Source organism: Bos javanicus, chromosome 7, assembly GCF_032452875.1.
Source record: "Bos javanicus breed banteng chromosome 7, ARS-OSU_banteng_1.0, whole genome shotgun sequence".
NCBI lineage: Eukaryota > Metazoa > Chordata > Mammalia > Artiodactyla > Bovidae > Bos > Bos javanicus.
Genome location: NC_083874.1, coordinates 61064121 through 61084125, shown reverse-complemented (window position 1 = coordinate 61084125; position 20005 = coordinate 61064121). Strand labels below are relative to the sequence as shown.

The window sequence follows — 20005 nt, the reverse complement described above, 5'->3', positions numbered from 1 at the left end:
GACTATCCCAGAAGGGTTGAGTCTGCAGGACTTCCCAAACTTACTTGACCAGAGCCATTTTTTTTCCTTGATAAACAAGCTCCTTTGTCTTACAGATGGGGAAATGAGTAGGGAAGCAATTACCCGAGGGTCACACAGCAAACATTTCTGAAGATCAGAAAACTATATTCAATCACTGCTAGCCACACTGCCACCAATCTTCTTCCTCTGCTCCTGGAGGCCTGGTCCTTTCCCCTGGTTCCACCAGGTCCCCATGCCTTAGACGTCCACCATCCTCAGTTAAGCTGTGCTGCCTCCCAGGCCACCAGGAGGAGGAGGAGAGAGAAGAGCCTCTGCTCCTCAGGGACGCATGCGGGGACTAGATCCACCTCGCGCATTGTCGTCATGTGCCTCAGGAGCAAAGGGCAGGCAGGCAGACTGCACACAGTTTTTATGGCTGGGCCACCTCCCAGAACAGTAAACAGAGGGGAGGCAGCTGGCACTGGATCCCTCTAGGGAGTGAAGGCCCCAGGCAACAGACTCCTCTCCACCTCTGAAAGGGAGCTGACAATATCAGGAGTTTCTAAAAAGTAGACTTTCAAGCTTATGTTGCTCATAATCTTTTTTTTTTTTTTTAACCATTCCTCCGTCTTGGCTTGACAACACCCACTAGTCCTATAGGCCTCACTTCAAACATCCCCTTCTCCAGGAAGCCTTCCAGATCCTCCAAGATAAGCTGGGAGCTCTTTCTGGACTCCCTGGATGCTCTGCTCCCCTGATACCTAAAGCATAGCTCAGACTGGGAATTCTGGGGGCAAGGACTGTGCATTCCCCAGGTCCAGCCATGCCTGGCACGTGGGAGTACCCAACGAATGTCATCTGTTAAAAGAAATCCCTGAGTATTTTAAAAATTCAAAAGACTGAAAGATTGAATCTGATGATTCTGCTTACAAAATGGACTTAAAATTTGACATAGTCTCATAGACTTACTCTAATGATGTAGTGTTTTGATCTTTCAAATGTGTTTTAAAGGTGACCTTGTTGTATGCCTGCAGAGACTAGGAGGGACTATGCAGTTGCTGTTTCCTTTCATGCTATTTATAATGATTTTTATACATTTTTAAAAAGAGAAAAAAAAAGTTTATTCTTGAAGCTGCATCCAAGAGATTCCATTCTCTGTGCAACACACTTGCCCAGTTGTGAGGTCTGTTTGGTTCAGAGAAAGTCCTCTGGGGGCTCTCTGAGGCGTGGTCCCCAAGGGACAGCCTGGTGGGGTGGTAGAAACTTGGTAGGGTAGACTCTGCCCCTGTGTCCCCTGCAGGGGCCTCCCCACAATCTGGAAACCCCACTGAGAATGGGTGTGAGGGGATATGCTGTGTAGCTCAGACAGGATGGTCATCTTTTGCCCAGGCTCAAAAGGGCTTTTGCCTGAGGGCTTTGTACTTTGCATCCCGCAAGGAGAGGGTTCGAGGCATGTGATGATGGGGGCAGGTAGACGTGAGCCTGCAGGAAAAGGCAGGCTGGCACCCTTCCCTTGGACCCCCTCAGGTCATGGTCTGCAAGCCATCTTCCCTGGATTCCATCTCCTTTCTCCAGGAATCTGGTCCCTACAACAGCCTCCCACCTTTGAGCCTATGGAGGAGGAGCTAGATCCTCCTCACCTTGCCTCTTGGGAATTAAGACTTCCCACCCCAGGCACCCTTATCCCCCTGAGGCCTAGAACACCAAAGTGGGAAAAGGTCCTATTCAACAGGTTCATTGCACAGTTGGGCCCAGGGGATGCAGGGAATAGGTGGGTGATTTGTCCAGGGTTACTCAGAAGGTCAGTGGTATGGCTTGGGACTCAGACTCCTGGGCCCCCACAGGAGCCACATTCCCAGCACCTGAGTCCTCAAGGCCCCCAGCCCACAAGGCTGGTCAGGGGGCTATGGCAGATATTCCTCCTTGACAGGCACTGGGGAGGAGGCACCCAGGAGGCTAGCAGAGCTGGGGCACAGGCCCCCCAGGGGTGGCCCTGCTGGGGTGGAGGTGATGTCATGGGCTGGTGGGGGTGGCTGTGGAGGCTGCTGCTGCTGCTTCTTCTTATTCACTTTGCGCTCCTTGGCCCGCCGGTTTTGGAACCAGATCTTCACCTGTGGGGTCAGAGAACAGAGATGGGGCAGAAGGTGTGGAGACTGAATGACAGAGCAAGAGGAAGAGAGAGGGCAGTGGAGCTCTTGTTTCTTGATGTGGCATTTGGGGCTTCCCTCCGGCTCCAGCTACCCCAACTGTTCATGTACCGTGAACATGTTCTCCCTTTCTGGAACCTGTTACCCTGCCTTTTATTTTTTTTTGAAGTACCTGTAATATTTTTTTTATTCTGCCCAGCAAAATATAGGAGTTGCAGCTGTTCCTCCATCCTTTTACTTTATTTTTTAATTTTTATTTATTTTTAATTAGAAGATATTGGTTTACAATGTTGTGTTGGTTTCTGCTGTGCAACAACATGAGTCAGTCATAAGTATACATATATCCCCTCCCTTTTGAGCCTCCCTCCCACCCCCACACCCACCCCTCCACCCCTGCTCCTTTACTCTTAAGACAACTTTTTCTGTAACCCTCTTCCTCTCCATCTTCCAAAGCCATACTCTAACACCCTTCCTCCAGGAAGCCCTCCCTGTCCTCCCTGTGACTGCTCCCTCCTCTGGATTTAAACAGCACTGATCAAAGACTGCTATAGCCTAGAATTAATCAGATCCCCTATCCCTGTATTGGTGCCCAGGGATATTGGGTTTTATTGGCCAGGGGATTCATGGCAGCAGCTCTGTTTCTGTTGTGTTGTATGACCATGGCCAGGAGAAAACCTCTCTGTTCTCCCTTGACTGAGCTCCATAATCTGCCTGGTAGCCTGGAGGTCAGACTCGCAGTACTGCTCCTGTGGCTGAAGTAGGGGCCCTACACACCTGCCGTTCAGTGAGCCCCAGGTTGGCGGCCAGCTCTGATTTCCGCCGGATGGTGATGTAACGGCTGTAGTGGAACTCCTTCTCCAGCTCCAGGCGCTGGTGGTCGGTATAGACCACCCGGTATTTGTCCTTGGTCCGAGTCTTACCTGAGAAGCAGAAGTGCCAAGAGGAGAGATGAGTGGGGAGAGGAGCCTGCAGAAGGCCAAGGCAGGGCTCCCAGGAGGAGGAGCAATCCAGGACCCCCGAAGAAGAACGCTGAGAGAGTAACAATCAGGCTTGGAGACTTCCAACCTGGGAGTCAAGCACTGTTCTTATGCCCATCTGGGGCCCCTAACACTGAGAGAGAGGCTTCCTCAATGGTTCAGCAGGCAAAGTATCTGCCTGTAATGCAGGAGATGCAGGGAATGTGGGTTCAATCCCTGGGTCAGAAAGATCCCCTGGAGGAGAGCATGGTAACCCACTCCAGTAGTCTTGCCTGGAGAATCCCACGGACAGAGGAGCCTGACAGGCTACAGTCCATGGGATCGCAGAGTTGGACACGACTGAGCGACTGAGCACAAGGCTCAGAGACAGGATACAACTTGCCCAGGGTTACCCAGCAAGCTGCAGGTGGAGTTGGGGTTTCCGCCAGGTCTGCTGACCCAGAGCCCTACTCTGACTGCCAGGCCCACCAGCTTTTATGCACCAGTTCCCAGGTGTGGCTGCACAACAGACACATGGGGAACTTGGGAAAAGCACAGCTTCCAGAGCATCACTGAGCATGTCAACTCGAAAGCCTTGGGTGGAATCTGCATTTTTCACAAGCTCCCCAGGTGGTTCTAATTCGGGGATCCTTGGAGGAACACCTGCCAGCAGGGTAGGTTGAGATAGAGACATCAGCTGCTCTTCTCTCCTGTGGTGGAGAGAGCAGGAAGGGCCGCCACAGCCAGAGGCTGGAAGCAGGAAGCTTTCAGGAACTGCCCTGGGGTATATGCTCCTCACTTCCTGTTGAATGCCTGTTGGTTGCTGGCCAAACAATCAGACAGAAAGTATTGGGACTGCTGGTTGTTCCCCAGGACTTGTCAGGTTCCTCAAAAGACCCTGGTTCTAAACACGAAGTCCTGAGCTGGGGCTGCACCCAGGGGGCTGGTCTGCTTGGAGCCATTCGCGCTCCAGCCTGAGCCCAGACACACAGCAGGAGTGCTCAGGCCAGCCCACAGATATTTACCGAGTTCCTGCTGTGGGCCAAGTCCCGGGTACAGCAGGGAGCAGAATTAAAAGTCCCTGCCCTCCTGAAGCTTAGGTTCTAGTGGAGGGAGATGAGTAAAAATAAAAAAATATGAAAATTATTTGATATGTTAATTGATGAAAAGTATTTCAGAGAAAAAAGAAGGACTGGGAATTTAGGGAGGAGAGAGGCTATGATTTTGAACAGAGTGGTCCATGAAGGCCTTACCTTGAAGGGGAGCTTGAGCAAAGATCTAAAGGAAGTGAGGGAAAGAGCAATGCAGCTGTCTGGGGAAGAGGTGCCCAAGCAGAGGGAACAGTAGGTGCAGAGGCCCTGAGTAGGGGATGTGCCTGCTGTCTGAAGAGGGAGGAACACTGAGAAGGCTGGTGCGCCCAGGATGCAGTAAGCAGGGGGGTGGGCAGGTCATGCGAGGCCCACAGGCCATGAAAAGGACTCTGGGTTTTGCTCTGTCTGGGACAGGAGCCATTACAGGGTTTTGAGCAGAGGAGACATGAGATTTGATATAGGTTTTAAGATGCCTCTTAAGATGCCTCTGGCTGCTGCATAGAGAACAGACTGGTGAGAAAGGGGAAGTGTGGGGAGACCTGCCATAACTCAGGAGAAAGAAGGTGGTAGCTTGGCTTCCACATAAGACTCAGCCTTGGACCAGGAACTGCATGGGTTAATGTCAGGGATCTCTTTCAGGCTGGGATCAGAGGTCTGTCTGGAGAGACTATTAAAGAGTCATGCTTGGCCTGGGCTGCTGTGAGGGCCTGACTCAATACCAGTGTCCTTTTGTAAGAAACTGAGCACGTGGCTATGACCAGGAGGCACATGTAAGCATTTCCAGACTCGCCCCTGCATCCCACCAGGGCATGGCCAGTCTGCATAACCATCGACCTCTCCCACTTCACCCAGATGCCCCCCCAACAACCTGACCTTCATCTCCGTGGTCCCAGCTCTGGGCCTAACTGTCCCTCAGCACCCCTGTGCTAACCACCCCCCAACACTGTTCCAGCCTCCGCCTTCCCCACCCAGCCCACACAGCTTGGCAGGACAGTGCTGGGCTCCCCAAGAGCCAAGTGGTTTGTGGAGAACAGGAGACAGCAGATGTTCCTGGGCTCTTTCCCTTGAGTTTCCTGCCAGAGCAGCAGAACCACACTGGACTCTTCCACAATCACTGACCTCAGCCCATTGCCCGACACAGCACGAGACAGCCTCGGCCCTCAGCCAGGCCTAACCCAGGAAAGGGACCAGGGAGTGGCTGCCGAGGCCTTGGCTCCAGATGGGGCCCCTTCTTGACCTAGAAAATTCAATGCCAGCTCAAAAACAATTCTGCCTAATGCCACCACCGCTGGAACCCAGCAGATCTCTGAACCCACAGCCCCGCTGGGTTCACTGGGCCAAAGCCAGAAAGGGTCATGGAAGTTCAGTCTCCTCCCACATAATAGATGAAGATACTGACGTTCAGAATGGTTATACAGCAGCCAGAGGTCCAAATAAGAGAGGCCTTGTGAGTTCTTTTAGTTCAAACTCCCTGTACATTCAGGGTTACTGAAGCCCCAGGCAGTTACCAGGCCTGCAGCTCCTGTTGTGGTGCGTAGCTCCTCACCCCACCAGATTTGGGATCCACAGAGCCTGCTATATGGCCCTCTAAGCGTTGGCAATAGAAGCTCAAACGGCAGGCCCATCGTCCACTTGTATTTCTGGAAGAGAGGGTCCAGACCATGGTGAGGGCAGATCCCCAAAGTCCTGGCTGGGCCTGGATGGCCCTCAGGTTGAAAATGCCAAAAAGATTCACTTTTGGGAGTGGGGGGAGGAGGCTTCCTGCCCACCCAGACCTCAGCCTGAGAGACTATAAAGACACCCTTTTCCTCAGGCATCCAACCCTTACTCCTATCCTCCCTGATGAGCAAGTGGGGATCCATTACACCCATTTCATATATGAGGGAAATCAAAGCTCAGAGAAGGGCACTTGCTGAGGGTCATCCTGCCTGGTAGTGGTATCAATCTGGGCTCAGGTTTCCTGACCTCCAGCCTGGGCTCTTTCCCCCAACTCTGGGGGCATCAGGAACTAGACAAGAGATGGGGTTCTGGCTGCATAGTTACTCCTCTCTGTGTAGCTGCACCTCTAGCAAGGCTGCCAGTGAAGACCCAGGACCTGTTACAGCCTCCTGGATCCAAGAGAGGGGCTGGTGGGCTCAGGAACACACAGACCAACTTCTATCTGGGGAAGTTGCTCAAAGCACAAAATTTATTGCTGAGAAAATGGCTCTGCCAAAGAACCAAATGTTTGAAATCATACTGTGTGGTCCAGGAACCAGAAAGTCCCATCTGCTGGCCAGAGGGTGATAATGGGAATGTCCTCCTTGGAGCCCAACTTGGTGATCTCAGCCTCATTTAACATGCACATGCCCTTTGACTCCTGAATCCCTCTTCCAGGGAGTGATCCCACAGAAAACTGCCCAGAGAGGTACTGTTTCAGATAGTACAAAAGTTAAGAACCATGTACATGTCTATGAGTCAGGACTAGTTAATAAGAGAGGGTACATCCATGGAGAGGATCATTAGGCAGTCATTAAGAAGAAATTATAAAGCTCTATATGTGCCAACGTGGAGCAATTTCTAAAAACATTACGTTTTTTAAACGGCAAAATGGTGTGAAAAGTATGTTACTATTTTCGTATAAAAATGGAACACACACACACACACGCACTCGAACATGTTTGTGCACCCACGGAGTTCTTTCTGTAAGAATACACAGGAAGCCAGTATCGGGGCTGCCTGGAGAAGGGACTGAAGCCTGGGGAGCCACAGGGAAGAGGGAGTCTTTGGGGTATTTGCATTTTTACCCTCTGAAGATGTGAATTTGTATTTTTAATGACAATCAGGCGCCCTGGGCTCCAGTCCCAACTCTGGGCCAGAACTCCCCACTGCTGTGAGCAACCCTCCTTTCCCCTCCTGTTATCACCAGTGCCACCCTGGGGGCCCAGAAGGGAGGGAGCAGGGAGGTGCGTGACAGCGGTGGGGCAGGGAGAGCGCCCAGGATGAATGATTTACAGGCCTTTGGGACACTGGGCCTAAGAGGGAAGTCCGGACTCCTGTAACAGGTGTCTGATGGGGGCCAGGCCACTCCCAGTCACCTAATGAATAACCCTCTGGGCCAGATGCCAGGGCACGTAGGTGGGAGAGAGGGTGGGAGTCCCCCCACCAGCTCTTAGGGGTGAAGCATGAGAGGAGAAGAGGCTTGGATAACTCTCCAAATGAGAGTCTTTCTCTCTTCTCTGGTTGTAGGATGCTAGGAACGGTCCATCCATATGCATCAGGCTGCCATAGAGGTTAGCAAGCTCCCCACCCCTAAAGCGTGCACAGCAGAGGCCCTGGGAAGTTCCAGGCTAAATGTCCTGACTCCTGACCAGCAGCCTCAAATGCCTGAGGAAACTTTTAAAAGCACAGATTCTGGCCCAGAAGTTCAGACTCAGGGGCACTAAAATTGGGCTTGGGGATTTGATACTTGAATAGCTCTCCAGGTGACCGTGACATGTGGTTGTTTGAGCAGGCAGACCTCTAGGGCTTGCTGTCCAGCTTCTCACTGGCTGGGTTCTGAGTCTCATGTTCTGTATCTACAAAATGGCAATAATTATTCTAATAACAGCCAATATGTCCATGTGTCAAGAACTTTGTATACATCTCTCAACAACCTATGAAGCTGTGCAGGTGGTGTTAGCCCCAGTTTACAGATGAGAACACTGAGGCCCAGCAAGGTCTGCACATCTGAGGGTGGGACCTGGCCCAGGTCTGTCTGGTTTTAGAAACAGCACTAGAACCTATCACCCAGTGTAAGGTCTCCCATAATTAACTCCCACCCTGAGTATTTAGGGGATCACTTGAGATGGACGGATGAATGATGCCTAGCATATACCGAACACATGCAGGGAAAGGTAGATCCTAATGATTTCCATGGTGGGATAACCACAGGGCAGGGATGCTGGGAAATGGATCTAAGCAATGGATTGTATGTTGGATGAGACCATTTATTTATAAGGTCCCTTCCAACTTGGAAACATGAAGTTCCCAATGTTTGTTGATGCTCTGATTATATTTGTTATTATTGCTGAAAGAATTCTAAGACTGATTTCCCTGAGAGTCTAGAAACAAAGTCTGCCCAGCTGGAGGGTGCGGGCAGGAGCCTGGCGGTCTGCAGTGGGGCCTCCTCATCCAGCCTGGGCCAGGCAAGGACAGAGTTCAGCCTCTGCCCCCAGGGCAGGGTTGGTGGCTCCCAGAAAATCAAGTGGCCTCTGGGTCAGCACTTCCTTTGACCTCTTCCTGCTGGGACTGTGGCCCTGAGGGATGACACTGCCAGCTCTGGCCCTCAGAGCTTGGAACACAAATCCATGACCCCTCTCTGTGTGGTCCAATCCCACTGGCCATACATCAAAATCCCCCACACCCAACAGACATACACAGACACAGAGAAATGCACACAGGCAGGCATGGATGCTTGTTAAAAATACGTATTCACAAGCTCTCAGGCCTGTTGTGTCCTGGTCTCTCTGCCATCTTTAACAAGCTTACCGGAGGGGATTCTGAATCACCAGCTGAATTAAGTATGTCCCGGTGCTGTGCCACCTGTGTGGCCATAAGTAAGTCCCTTCTCCCCTCTGGGCCTGTTTCTCCTATGCAGCAGAAGGTTGGGTGTCAGCTCCCAGGGCCCTGTAGATTCTGAACTTCTCTGTAGCTCTGAGCCCATGGGCCCAGGTCTGCATCCTTAGCTAATGGATTTAACAAGTGGTTGAACTTCTTTGGGCTTCCCTTCCCCCTGGGGAGCAGAATGGATATGAAAGCAGTTTGCAAAGGGCAAAGAGCTATGGAGACAACAAGCTGAACTGAGCTATTTGTAGAAGCGGATGTTGGAGGGATCCCTTGGGAGAAGGAGGAATGCCGCCTGATGGGGGCCCTCAGGGCAAACAACATTGCCTGGGGGTGGGGAGGTCTGGCTGGGCCACCAGCTGGACATGTGAGGTTCTGCTTGGAACCATTCCCCCATGTGTATGACCAGTGGGTGGACTTCTGTTGCCCAGTTCCATGATGGATAGATATCCTCCCCGGGCCCTGAGGCTCTCTATTGGGCCCATGATTAGTTCTTGTTTTGGCTGGTTTGCCAGTCCTAGCTGCTCTAGCACGAGTCCTCATTCACTCCTGCTCATTCCTGGAGCAGGAGTGAGGCTAGCATGGCTGTGGGAGTGAGATGAGAGGATGGCCAGACCAGCCACACTCTGGGGCCCTGCAGGTTTAGGCGGCTTCTCCACCCCACTGTCACCCCCCTTCCTAGGCACCAAGCTCAGTCAGCACCGCCCTTCCTCCTCCCCAGCTGCCTCTGCATCTTCCCCTCACCTATCTTCTTCAATGAGGTCCCCAATCTGACTCGGCTATGGGAGGCAGTAAAGAGGACAGAAAGTTCATAGTCAAATAGACCTGATGGTTCTAACCCGGCCTGGCCATGGGCTAGCAGTGGGAACCCAGGCAAGTCACGGAACATTTCTGAATCCCATTACTCATCTGTGAAATGAGGACAGGAATGCCTCCTTCAGACATGGAAGCTGTGGAGAGTAGATGTGCTCATGTATTTAACAAGATATTAAAAAAGCTATCTGTGACAGTGGAGAAAAAGAAAGAGGGGAAGGGAGGAGGGGGGATAAGAGGGAAAGGACGAGGAGGAGCAGGGGGAAGAAGATGATGATGCAGAGACAAAAAGATGATGACTGCAGGGACAAAAGAGGCCAGAGAATCCTCAGTGGAGAATAAGGGGCACATCAGGAATGGATTACCGTGCTGGGAACTCTGGAGAGGAATTTTCCTGCACTGTCCCATATGATAGCTACTAGCCACATCTGGCTGCCTAAATTAAAATTAATTAAATAGAACTAAAAATTCAGTGTTTTAGTCATGCTAGCCATATAGCAAGTGCTCAGTGGACACATGTAGCTAATGGCTACCACACTGGACAGTATAGATACAGAGCCGTCATTACAGGAAGTTCTATTGGACAACACAGCTAGACCAAACTCCCAGCAAAGTCCAGATGCCCACACCCTCGTAGCATATACCTAACCCGACTCTTGGACTATCTGCAAAGCAGCCTGTCCTTGCGCTCATCACCCAGTTATATTCTTCCTAGGATTTTCCACAAGGGGCACCAGAAATAGGGGGCACCTCTGGCCTAGAACAGCCCTTCTGAGAGTTACCAGCAGCAACTGCATCCCTCTGTCTTCTGGGCTGAACAACCTGCAGCCTCTCAACTGTCTCCTGGTGGAGTTTCCAGGCCTCTGCCCTACCCTGGCCATCCTTCTCTGGTCTGGAGGTGAGGTCCCTGCCTAATTGTCCGCAGGTGTGGGTCCTAAAGAATCATATCTGGGGCAGAGGTGCAGGGAGGGAGGGGCTGTGGACCCCAGCCCTTTTCATGCTCACCGAGGGACCTTAGCAAATCCCTTCCCCTTGGTTCCTGGCTGCCTACATGCTCCATGATGGCAGAGACCATGCATCTTGCTCATTTGGTTCTACAACTGTTCCAGACACACACACAGTGAGTACTTGATGAATCCTTGTTAAACTTAACACAGACTCACTGCTTCCTGGCCTTCTCCTCACAGTAAATGGCCCCTCTCCTCCAGCCACTCAGGCCAAAAGCCTAGGTGGCAATTTCCCCGCTCCCCACATCCCATCCATCAGCTGGTTGGCTTAACCTCCAAAGGACATCCTTCTGTCTAACTCCACTGTTTGCATAGCCTTAGTCACAGCCACTACTCTAATAGAGAAATGTGTTGTTCTGGGGTCAAAAACACTTGCATTTGAAAAATAGTGAGTACTCAATGGATGGTAGTGCTTATTATTATTACTATGGGAAGTGCTTGGTACTTATTTGTTAAATGGTTCATTCCCACTTTCAAGGGTGGGGGGTAGATTAAAAACAAACCAGCATAAGAAATAGTTACAAACTGTGATTAGTGTGAAGGAAAGGAAGCGTTGAGCTCAGAGCATAACCTCACACCTCTTACAGTTATTATGATTAAGATGTGGGGGCGGGTGGCAGGGGGTAGAGAGCCTACTTTATTTAGCTTGAGGAAAGTGTCCTGGAGAAGATGACATCTAAGCCAAGATCTGATGGTTGAGAAGGAGGTCTCTATGTCACCAATGGGGAAGAATATCCCAGGAAGACAGGAGAGCATGTGCAAAGGCCCTAAAGCAGAGAGAGTAGCAACAGAGGGCCAGACCCCCAAGGGACCCCTTGTGCCTTGCCCTGGCAGGAATCCCCAGCACCTAGCAGAAGAGAAGAAAGACTCAGAGACTAGCACCACCCGCCTGCCTCATGAATGAATGAGAAAAGGCACAAGAGGAGGCTGAAAAGGCTAGCAGGGTTTTGAGCCCTAGGGTAAGGGGCTTGGATTTGACTTTGAGAGCAATGGGAAGACATGGGAGCCTGGAGGGTCAGTCTTGGTGTCCAATGATGCCTGTTCCCTCTCTCTGTTGATGCTGAGGGGTCTTTGTGGGGGCACCCCTATAAGGCTGAGGGGCAAGTATGGCAGGGGAGGGCTTAGCCTCTTAATATGGTGTTGGACCTGACTCCAGACATATATGTTGTTTCCAGGTCCCAAAAACTCTGGGACAGAAACTTGAGAGGCATCTCATTAAGATAATTCCCACCAATAAGAGAGGCTTGCTGCTAATAAAGCTGTTTTGGTCCTTCAGAACAACTCCCCAAACTCTCAGCAGCAATATCGGCAAAGTGGGGGGAAAACACCCAACCAAAAAAAGCCTTCTGCCACCTTCTAACTGGGTCATTCCCCCCTTCCCAGCTACATCTGAAAGACGAGGTGGCGAATGGAGCTTCTGCCTGGAGAACCGGTTTTAAACAGCCTGCTGTGCCCATCCTCCCACTTCAGTCTCTTACAGCTCATCACTGACTGGCCTCCTTTTCCCCACCTGGACTGGAATGCACATGGGGAGGGGGGCTTGGGTTCCCATTCTGAGTGTGTTGCTTCATCTGATAGATGGTCATCGGGCTGCAGAGGCTAGGTTTGAACCCTGGGCAGCAGCAAACGTGGCCATGTGAGCTTTGGCAAGTCACTTTACCCTCTCTGAGCCTCATTAACTCTTATCTGTAAAAATGAAGCTACTAATAGATCCTCACACCTCTTACAGCTATTATGAGACTTACATGAGATCACCCATGCAGAGTTTTTGACACAGTGCCTGGCACATGGTAGAGACTCAGCCGATGTCACAGTTATTAGCTTTATCATGAGCTCCTATTATGTGCAAGGCATGATGAGAAGGATGAGACTGACTAGGACGGTTCCTTGAGGGGATAACAGATGGCAGATGGCAGAGATCAACAAGACAGTCAGTGATAAATGTTCAAAAAGGATCTGATACAGTGCTTGGAGGGGAGGGAACCAAGGAGGGCTTCCTAGAGGAGGTGGCCTTGGAGAAGCAGCATTTGACCTGGTAAAGATACAGGAGGGCAGTTCAGGTCAAGAAACCCACACTAGAGAGGCAGGGAGTATGAGGTGTGTGCTCTCATGTACCTGCTAATGACAGGTGGAGATGGTCACAGGCACCAGTACACTGAGTACCTACTGTATGCCAGGCTCAGGGCTGTGTTTTACAGGAACCATTGCCTCAAGGTGTAATCCTGCTATAATCTTGATATCACAGTGGAAGAAGCTGAGGCTTAGAGAAATGATCCACATCAATTTGACTGCAGCTGATGCAGCTTCTAACAGAAACACAATTTCAGGCTTGAGGCGCTGAAGCTGGACTCTTAACCATCCCAGGTAAGCATTTCTGTATCTCAACAAACTAATGGGAAAGTGGCTTCAAGAGTGGGTTGGGGCTGGTTCTCAAAAGGACTCTGAAGTGGGGCTGGATTTTCATTACAGCAATCGAATGGTATAAAACAAAAGGGCAATTCCATGGCAGTGGGGAGCCATGGGATGCTCTTGAGCAGGGGATGAGCTTTGAGAAGGTAAATCCAGTAGTGGTTTAGAACAGTGGCCCCCCAACCTTTTTGGCACCAGGGACTGGTTTTATGGAAGACAGTTTTTCCAAGTATGGGGGTGGGGGATAGTTCAGGTGGTAATGTGAACAATGGGGAATGGCAGATGAAGCTTTGCTTGCTCACCCACCGCTCACTTCCTGCTGTGCCACCCATTCCTAACAGGCCACACACCAGTACCAGGGGGTTGGAGACCCCTGGTTTAGAGGACATCAAGGTCAGAGCTGACTCATTTGAAAAGACCCTGATGCTGGGAAAGATTGAGGGCGGGAGGAGAAGGAGACGACAGAGGATGAGATGGTTGGATGGCATCACCGACTCAATGGACATGGGTTTGGGTGGACTCCGGGAGTTGGTGACAGACAGGGAGGCCTGGCATCCTGCAGTTCATGGGGTCGCAAAGATTTGGACATGACTGAGTGACTGAACTGAACTGAGGGCAGTAGGGGGGCTTCCCAGGTGGCTCAGTGGTAAAGCATCTGCCTGCCAATGCAGGAGACACTGGCAATGCAGATTCGATCCATGGGTCAGGAAGATCCCCTGGAGGAGGAAATGGCAATCCATTCCAGTATGTTTTCCTGGAAAATCCCATGGACAGGGGAGCCTGGTGGGCTACAGCCCATGGAATTGCAAAGAGTTGGATACAACTTAGCGACTAAACAGCAGGAGCAGCAGCAGCAGCAGGGTATTGGGGAGAGGCTGAAGGTAAGAGGCCAGGTTGGTGGCTGTGGCAATGGGCCAAGGGAGAAGGCCTGGAACGTAGTTGGGGGAGGAGGGTTCATCCCCTCCATGGGCCTCAGTTTCTCCATCTGATAGCTGAAGAGGTTGGACCAAGATCCAAACCCTGCTACAAAAGTCTTATCATCTGAGTGGGCATTACCCTACTTGTGTGGGACTTTAGCCACGCCAATGGGCCATTAACCTGTGAAAAACTATTTATTGATACTGCATCAGAGACTGAACCTTTGACAGAGGATGATTCCTAAATAAAATATTTATAGTTAAAAGGGGAAGACAAAAAAGAATAGAGCCACTTGCAGTCATTTCCCATCCTGGCCTCAGTCAAGTGACAGTCATCACTCAGAACTGGCTAATATTTTGTTTATGGACAACATAATAGCCTCTCTTGCACCTTCCCAAGCTTTGTTGCCCTCTCCTTAGGTACAACTGGCATCTTAGTCCCAGCCTCAGCTCCGCCAATTCCCCAGGTAAGAATAGAGTACTGACCATCCGTGGAACAGGGAGAAAGGGGCAACCAGGCTTCCACCACTGGCGTGAGCGGCTCAGCTGGACAGTCGTGGGTCCCATCTCCAGGTTGAGATCTCATCTCTCCCCTCTTCTCCCAGAGCTCTCTTACTGTCCCTCACACACTTGCCCTGTTCATTCATTCATCAGAAAATATTGAGCACCTACTAAATGCCACACACGGAGCTGGGTGCCTGGAATGCAGTGAAGTGAAAGTCACTCAGTCGTGTCTGACTCTTTGCAAGCCCATGGAATTCACCAGGCCAGAACTGTGGAGTGGTAGTCTTTCCCTTCTCCAGGGAATCTTCTCAACCCAGGGATTGAACCCAGGTCACCCACATTGTAGGCATATTCTTTACCAGCTGAGCCACAAGGGAAGCCCATCCCTTCTCCAGCAGATCTTCCTGACCCAGGAATTGAACCGGGGTCTCCTGCATTGCAGGCAGATTCTTTACCACCTGAGCTATCAGGGAAACACAGTCATGGGTCAAATAAACATGGTTCTGGACTTCATGGGAGTTTACCTTGGTGGGTTGGTGTGGGAATAGACACCACACAAACACAAAGTAAGTTAACGTTCTGAAGGAAACAAGGCAAAGATTATCAACGGGTATGTGGGGGAGGCACTGACTTCAGAACATCATGGAAGACCTCTCTGAGGAAGTGGCCATGAAGCTAAGTAAGACCTGAAAGGTAAGACAGCTTGCAAAGAGTTTTCCTGGAAGAGGGAATACAGCAAATGTATAAGACCTGCCTGTAGCAGCACATATAGCTAGATCTCAGGAAGAAGTGTAAATTTTGCCCTAAATATAATGGGAAGCCATCAGAAAATTTTTAACTGACTCATCCAACATATACCCCAGCCCAGCCTCCACCTGTGTGAAACTAGAACATTCCCTTACAATCTCCAGCCTTCAGTTTCCCATCTGTATGTCTCGTCTCTAACTGTCCAGTCAGATATTCTAGAATGCTAGAAGCACAGAAGGCAAGGAAGGGGCAGGAAGGATACCATCAGATCGGGGGCCAGCAGCACTGGGGTGGGGGGTGGGGGGGATGGCATGCACTGACCTTCCCTCTGCTGTCCCAGACAACAGAGTAACCCAGGAAACACCCCTGGAGACCCCACATCTTCATTCCCCAGAGGGACGAACTGAGGCCAAAGAAGAGAGGGGCTTGGCCTCTCTCTCAGGGAGGGTCTGTAACCTCAATTCAGTTCTGCCCCCGCCTCAAGAACACTGGTCAGATTCAGACTCCACCTGAGTGGACAGGCAGCAGCTTCTAGCTTCCAAAAGGCAGAGTGGTTCTTGCCTGGCTCCAGGGGTGGCCACTTTCCTTGGGAACCCCCAAACCTCCCTTGGCCCGCCTTTCTACTTTCTGGGAGTGAGGGTGAAAGAATGTTTGCCTTTGGGCAGAGTTACTCCTAGGCCTCCAATGTGCCCAGGGCAACAGTTTGCAGATGACTTTCGAGACCGAGCCAAACTGGGTTTGGCAGCTCCAGTGCCCAGAGAGCCAGGATTTGCCTGACATCACACAGCCTGGAAGCTCCTCAGGGCTCCTGCCAGTCCTCTGACCGCCACAGGCCCCTGGAGAACCTCCCTGTCCATCTCCATAGTCGGCTGATGAGCAGGAAGTAGCAACTGGAATAAAGGAGCAGGACAAGTGGACTTTCTTCAGAGAACAGACACAGAACCTCAGGACCCCAAGTGTCAGTGGTCCCAGACACTTTGTCTCATATAATCTAAGGTAAAATTCTCAACTGAGGTTTATGGATAAAGCTTCTAGGGGCCTTTGGAACCCCTGAAATTGTCTGCCCAGTTAGGAAACACTTTTTCTTTTTTCCTAGGGAGAACATTTATGCTTTCCACCACATTTTTCAAAGGAGTTCTTTTGTAACTCAAACAAATGTATAAGACCCTTCTCGCTCATGTCACAGGTGGTAAAACTGAGACCTAGAAAAGATGGCTGATTTAAAGGACTCTGTTGAGAGCATTAGAGCACAGGCTTGGTCACATCCCAGCCTCACCATGTACTGGTTACACCAGTATAACTATATTTGCCCTACTTTGTCATCTCTCTATGCCATAGTTTCTTCATCTTGAAAATGGGGGTGATAATAGTCCCCATGATAAAGTTATAAGGATGAAAAGATCTTAGGTCAGCGCCTGCTGCGTTAGTAGGTGCTCTGTAAGAATTAACTGTTATTATTTAGCCACAGAGACAAGTGGTACAGCTGCAGCAGAAACCTCAGTCTTCTGAGGCCTCTGGAGGCAGATAGGAGGTTCTGTGTTCTGGGGACTCTCAAGGAGGTGGTACAGTTGCAGCCAGACCTGTAGCTGCTGATCACCCCCTCCGCAGCATCTGCCCCAGGATGAGCTGTCCGTGTGGGGGGGACGTGGGGGTGAAGAGGAGGGGGGAGGTGGGGAAGGCCCAGGCTCACTCCCAGCTGGGGGAAGGGGAGGAGGGGCTGGACATCAAAGGGTGGGCAGGTCAACTTCCCGCCCCTAAGGCCAGGTGGCCTTTGTCAGGACAGGCCAAACATAGTCAGGACAATGGGGTATCATGTTCACTTTCCGGCCGACAGGAGTCACTACCGAGCCAAGGCCCAGCCTGTTACATGACAAAGGGGGGACCTATAAAGAGGTCAGGCCGCCCCTTATTAAAGCCGAGCCTTTGTCCTGCCCTCTCCCCAGCCTTTGAAGAGGGTGGATCGGAGAGGCCTGCCTGGGGGCAGGAGGTTCACAGGCTCAGGAGCCAAACAGCAGCCACCTTCCCAACTGCTGCTGCTGTCCCCTCCCCCAGGGTCAAGAGTTCAGGGAGAGCCCTGGGATGGTAAGGTAGGGACCCTCAACCACCACCAATCTAACCAAAGAAGGCTCTTTTTTAGCCCAACGGATATGACCCACCAATCTCTTCATTATATGGATAGGGGACTGAGACCTGGAACGTGACTCGTGTGTGTGCACACATACTGCGTGTCCCGAGGCTGGGATAGGGGTGCAAGGAACAGATGACCACCTGGACCAGTGCGTGTGTGTGCACACACTGCATGTCCCAGGGCTGGGATAGGGGTGCAAGGAACAGATGGCCACCTGGACCAGTGCTGCCGAAGTTTACCCAGGGATAAAGGTCTGGGGACCTGTGTTTAGTTCCTACAGGGCGTCTTTCTTCATTGCTTGGGTCTCAGTTTCCCTACCTACAGGGAAAGACAGGTTGTGCTTTCCAGTGCTCTGGCAGGCCGGGATTCAGAAGGGGGAAACTGAGAGAACAGCCTCCAGGGAGAGTGGACGGGGGCCGCGTTCTGGAACCCAAGCAGGGCCACGGCAGAGGTCAGGCAGCACCTGCTGGCGCCCAAGGGAACCATTCGGAGGCCCAGAGCGAGAGAGGGATCCTTACCGCTGCCACCGCCGCCTCCAGCCGCCACACTGCGCCGCATCCACTCGTAGGGTGTCCGCCTTTGCGCTCCGGGTGAGGAAGGAGTGCCTGGGCCGCCGAGGGGCTGCGCCAGGAGACCCGGGCCAGGCCCCGGGGGCGTGGGCACCGCGCCAAAGTCCGGAGGGGGCCCGAATGCCAGCGGGGCCGGGCTGGCGGTGGGAGCCGTGGGGCCCGGGCCGTAGGCGGCAGCCCATTCGTCCTTGGGCGCAGAGAAGGGCGCACTCCAGGCTGCAGGGGGCACGGGGCCCGGCTCCACGTGAGAGTAGCCGGTGAAATCTGGGTACTGCGGGGGTCCAGGGGGCGGGGGCGGAGGGCCGTAGGCTTGTGGGCCCAGGCTGAGACTAGCGGGCCTGGCGGGGCCGGGGTACACGGGGGAATCCTTGTCCAGAACATAGCCCACGTACATGGTGGCCGCGAGGCCGCCCGCGCATGCTGGGCCCTGGAGCCGCCGCAGCCGGCTGCCCCGACGAGCGACTGCACACCTGAACTCCCAGCCCTGCTGCCGCCCGCCCCACCCAGGCCTTTTATAGCTCCGGGCCGCCTGCCGCCCCAGCCGAGGCGGGTTTGCATTTCAAAGCGGGGGGAGCCTCCAGGCCGCGAATCAAAGGGGGAAACCCGTCGGGGGCGGGGGGTTCAAAAGGAGACAAATTGCCGCCCCAAGCGGGAGGTGGACTCTGGGGCCAGAGAGGGTGGGGGCGCGGAGGGCGCATCCCGGCGAGCATCGAGGCATCACTAGGTATGGGAGCCTCCTGTAAGGCCCCGGCCTAGCGGCCTTGGGGGCTAGTCCTCCCCGCGGCCTTGTCCTCCCTGCCGCCACACCGACCTCTCCGCAACCCCATTGTACAGGTGAAGAAAAGGGATCTGAGTGGTGGTAGTGGGGCGAATGCGGGTTAGCGCCACACAACCGCACCCGGCCTGTGGCGCAGTCGGTAGGGACCAGTTTGAGGTGAAAGGGAGGAACCGCTGACTTCAAACAGGGTTCTCGTCTTTAAGGTAGCGGGTCCTTAATCTTTTTTTTTGGGGGGGGGGGGAGGGGTCACGACCCCTCTTAGTCTCTCCTGAAAGCTGTGGATGTTTTTCCCCTGGGGGAAAATGCACATATGCACATACACGAGTCTGCAAACAGTTGGGGAGTTCACCTGAGTTGGCTCTCCAGAGGAAGTTCTTAGAGAAGTCGGGTAGGAGCATTCTTTTACAGATATTCTAGGGAACCTTTCACAATTCTCTTGACAACCCCCTCCCTCCTCCCCATCCCTGCCTTCATTTTAATGAGAAGTTTCCAATATACACAGAAGTAGAATTGTAGAGTGACTCACTATAGACCCATCATGAGCTTCAACCATTATCAAGATTCTGCCACACTTATTTAACTGACTCGCCTCCCTTTTCTTGCTAAAGTATTTTAAAACAAATTTCAAACATCGTGTCATTTTATCCCTACATACTTTAGCAGGCATCTCTAAAACACATGGACATTTTCTTACATAATATGCCATTATCAAACCTAACAAAATTAACGCAAATTTCTGTGTATTATCTAATACCCATTCACATTCAGAGTATTTCAATTGATTTTTAAAATGTCTTTTTAATAGTTGGTTTATCCTAAAGCCCTAATCCATTTATTATTAGAGCTAGGGACCTCTTGGATTTTAAATGTTTCATGCATCTCCCCCCATCCTATCCAATTAAAGACTGTCAAACATTTCAGAGATATGATGAGGGGGACGGGGTGAGGGTAAAGAGTTGAGAGGCCATTAGTGAACTGAGAGTGGGAAGTGAAACTGAGGGTTTGGGGGAAGGATTCATGAAGAACAGGGCTCTGGATCAGAAGGCCTGTAAAAACCTCTTATGGGGTTTGATCCTCCAGTGTTTCCTGGGAGCCCCCTAAATGTGCAGGGACCTGTGGCCCCGAAGGTGGAATCAGAGTCTTATCTATCCAGCCTGTCCCTCCCTTGAGTTGCCACACTACCCAGGGCAGGTCAGCATCATTTCAGGACTAGATAGATATGTCAGGATGAGGATATAGTTCACAGGGCCCAGTGCAAAATGATAATGTGAGATCCCTTGTTCAAAACTCATTTTAAATTTCAAGATGGTGGCCGCAGAGCGCACAAGCAAGCACGGCACCCTTCTAAACACTGG

General features: G+C 51.8%; 1 protein-coding gene across 1 annotated transcript; it reads right to left on the bottom strand.

Moving 5' to 3' along the window:
* Positions 1–19: 19 nt before the first annotated feature.
* CDX1 (caudal type homeobox 1) lies at positions 20–18375 on the bottom strand. Its single transcript, XM_061424027.1, has 3 exons — positions 17822–18375; positions 2922–3067; positions 20–2111 (listed from the first exon to the last, which is right to left on the bottom strand). The coding sequence occupies exons 1-3, from the start codon at positions 18264–18266 to the stop codon at positions 1905–1907; spliced, it is 798 nt and encodes a 265-aa protein (XP_061280011.1). The 5' UTR covers positions 18267–18375; the 3' UTR covers positions 20–1904.
* Between the last annotated feature and the right edge of the window lie 1630 nt (positions 18376–20005).

Bases quoted from the DNA above. Each gene is read 5' to 3' on its own strand.
- CDX1 (XM_061424027.1), bottom strand. From the start codon at position 18,266: ATGTACGTGGGCTATGTTCTGGACAAGGATTCCCCCGTGTACCCCGGC. The intron at 3,068-17,821 runs GTAAGGATCCCT...TCTGCTTCTCAG, and splicing joins TGGAGGCGGCGGTGGCAGCG to GTAAGACTCGGACCAAGGAC. The intron at 2,112-2,921 runs GTGTGTAGGGCC...CTGACCCCACAG, and splicing joins TGGGGCTCACTGAACGGCAG to GTGAAGATCTGGTTCCAAAA.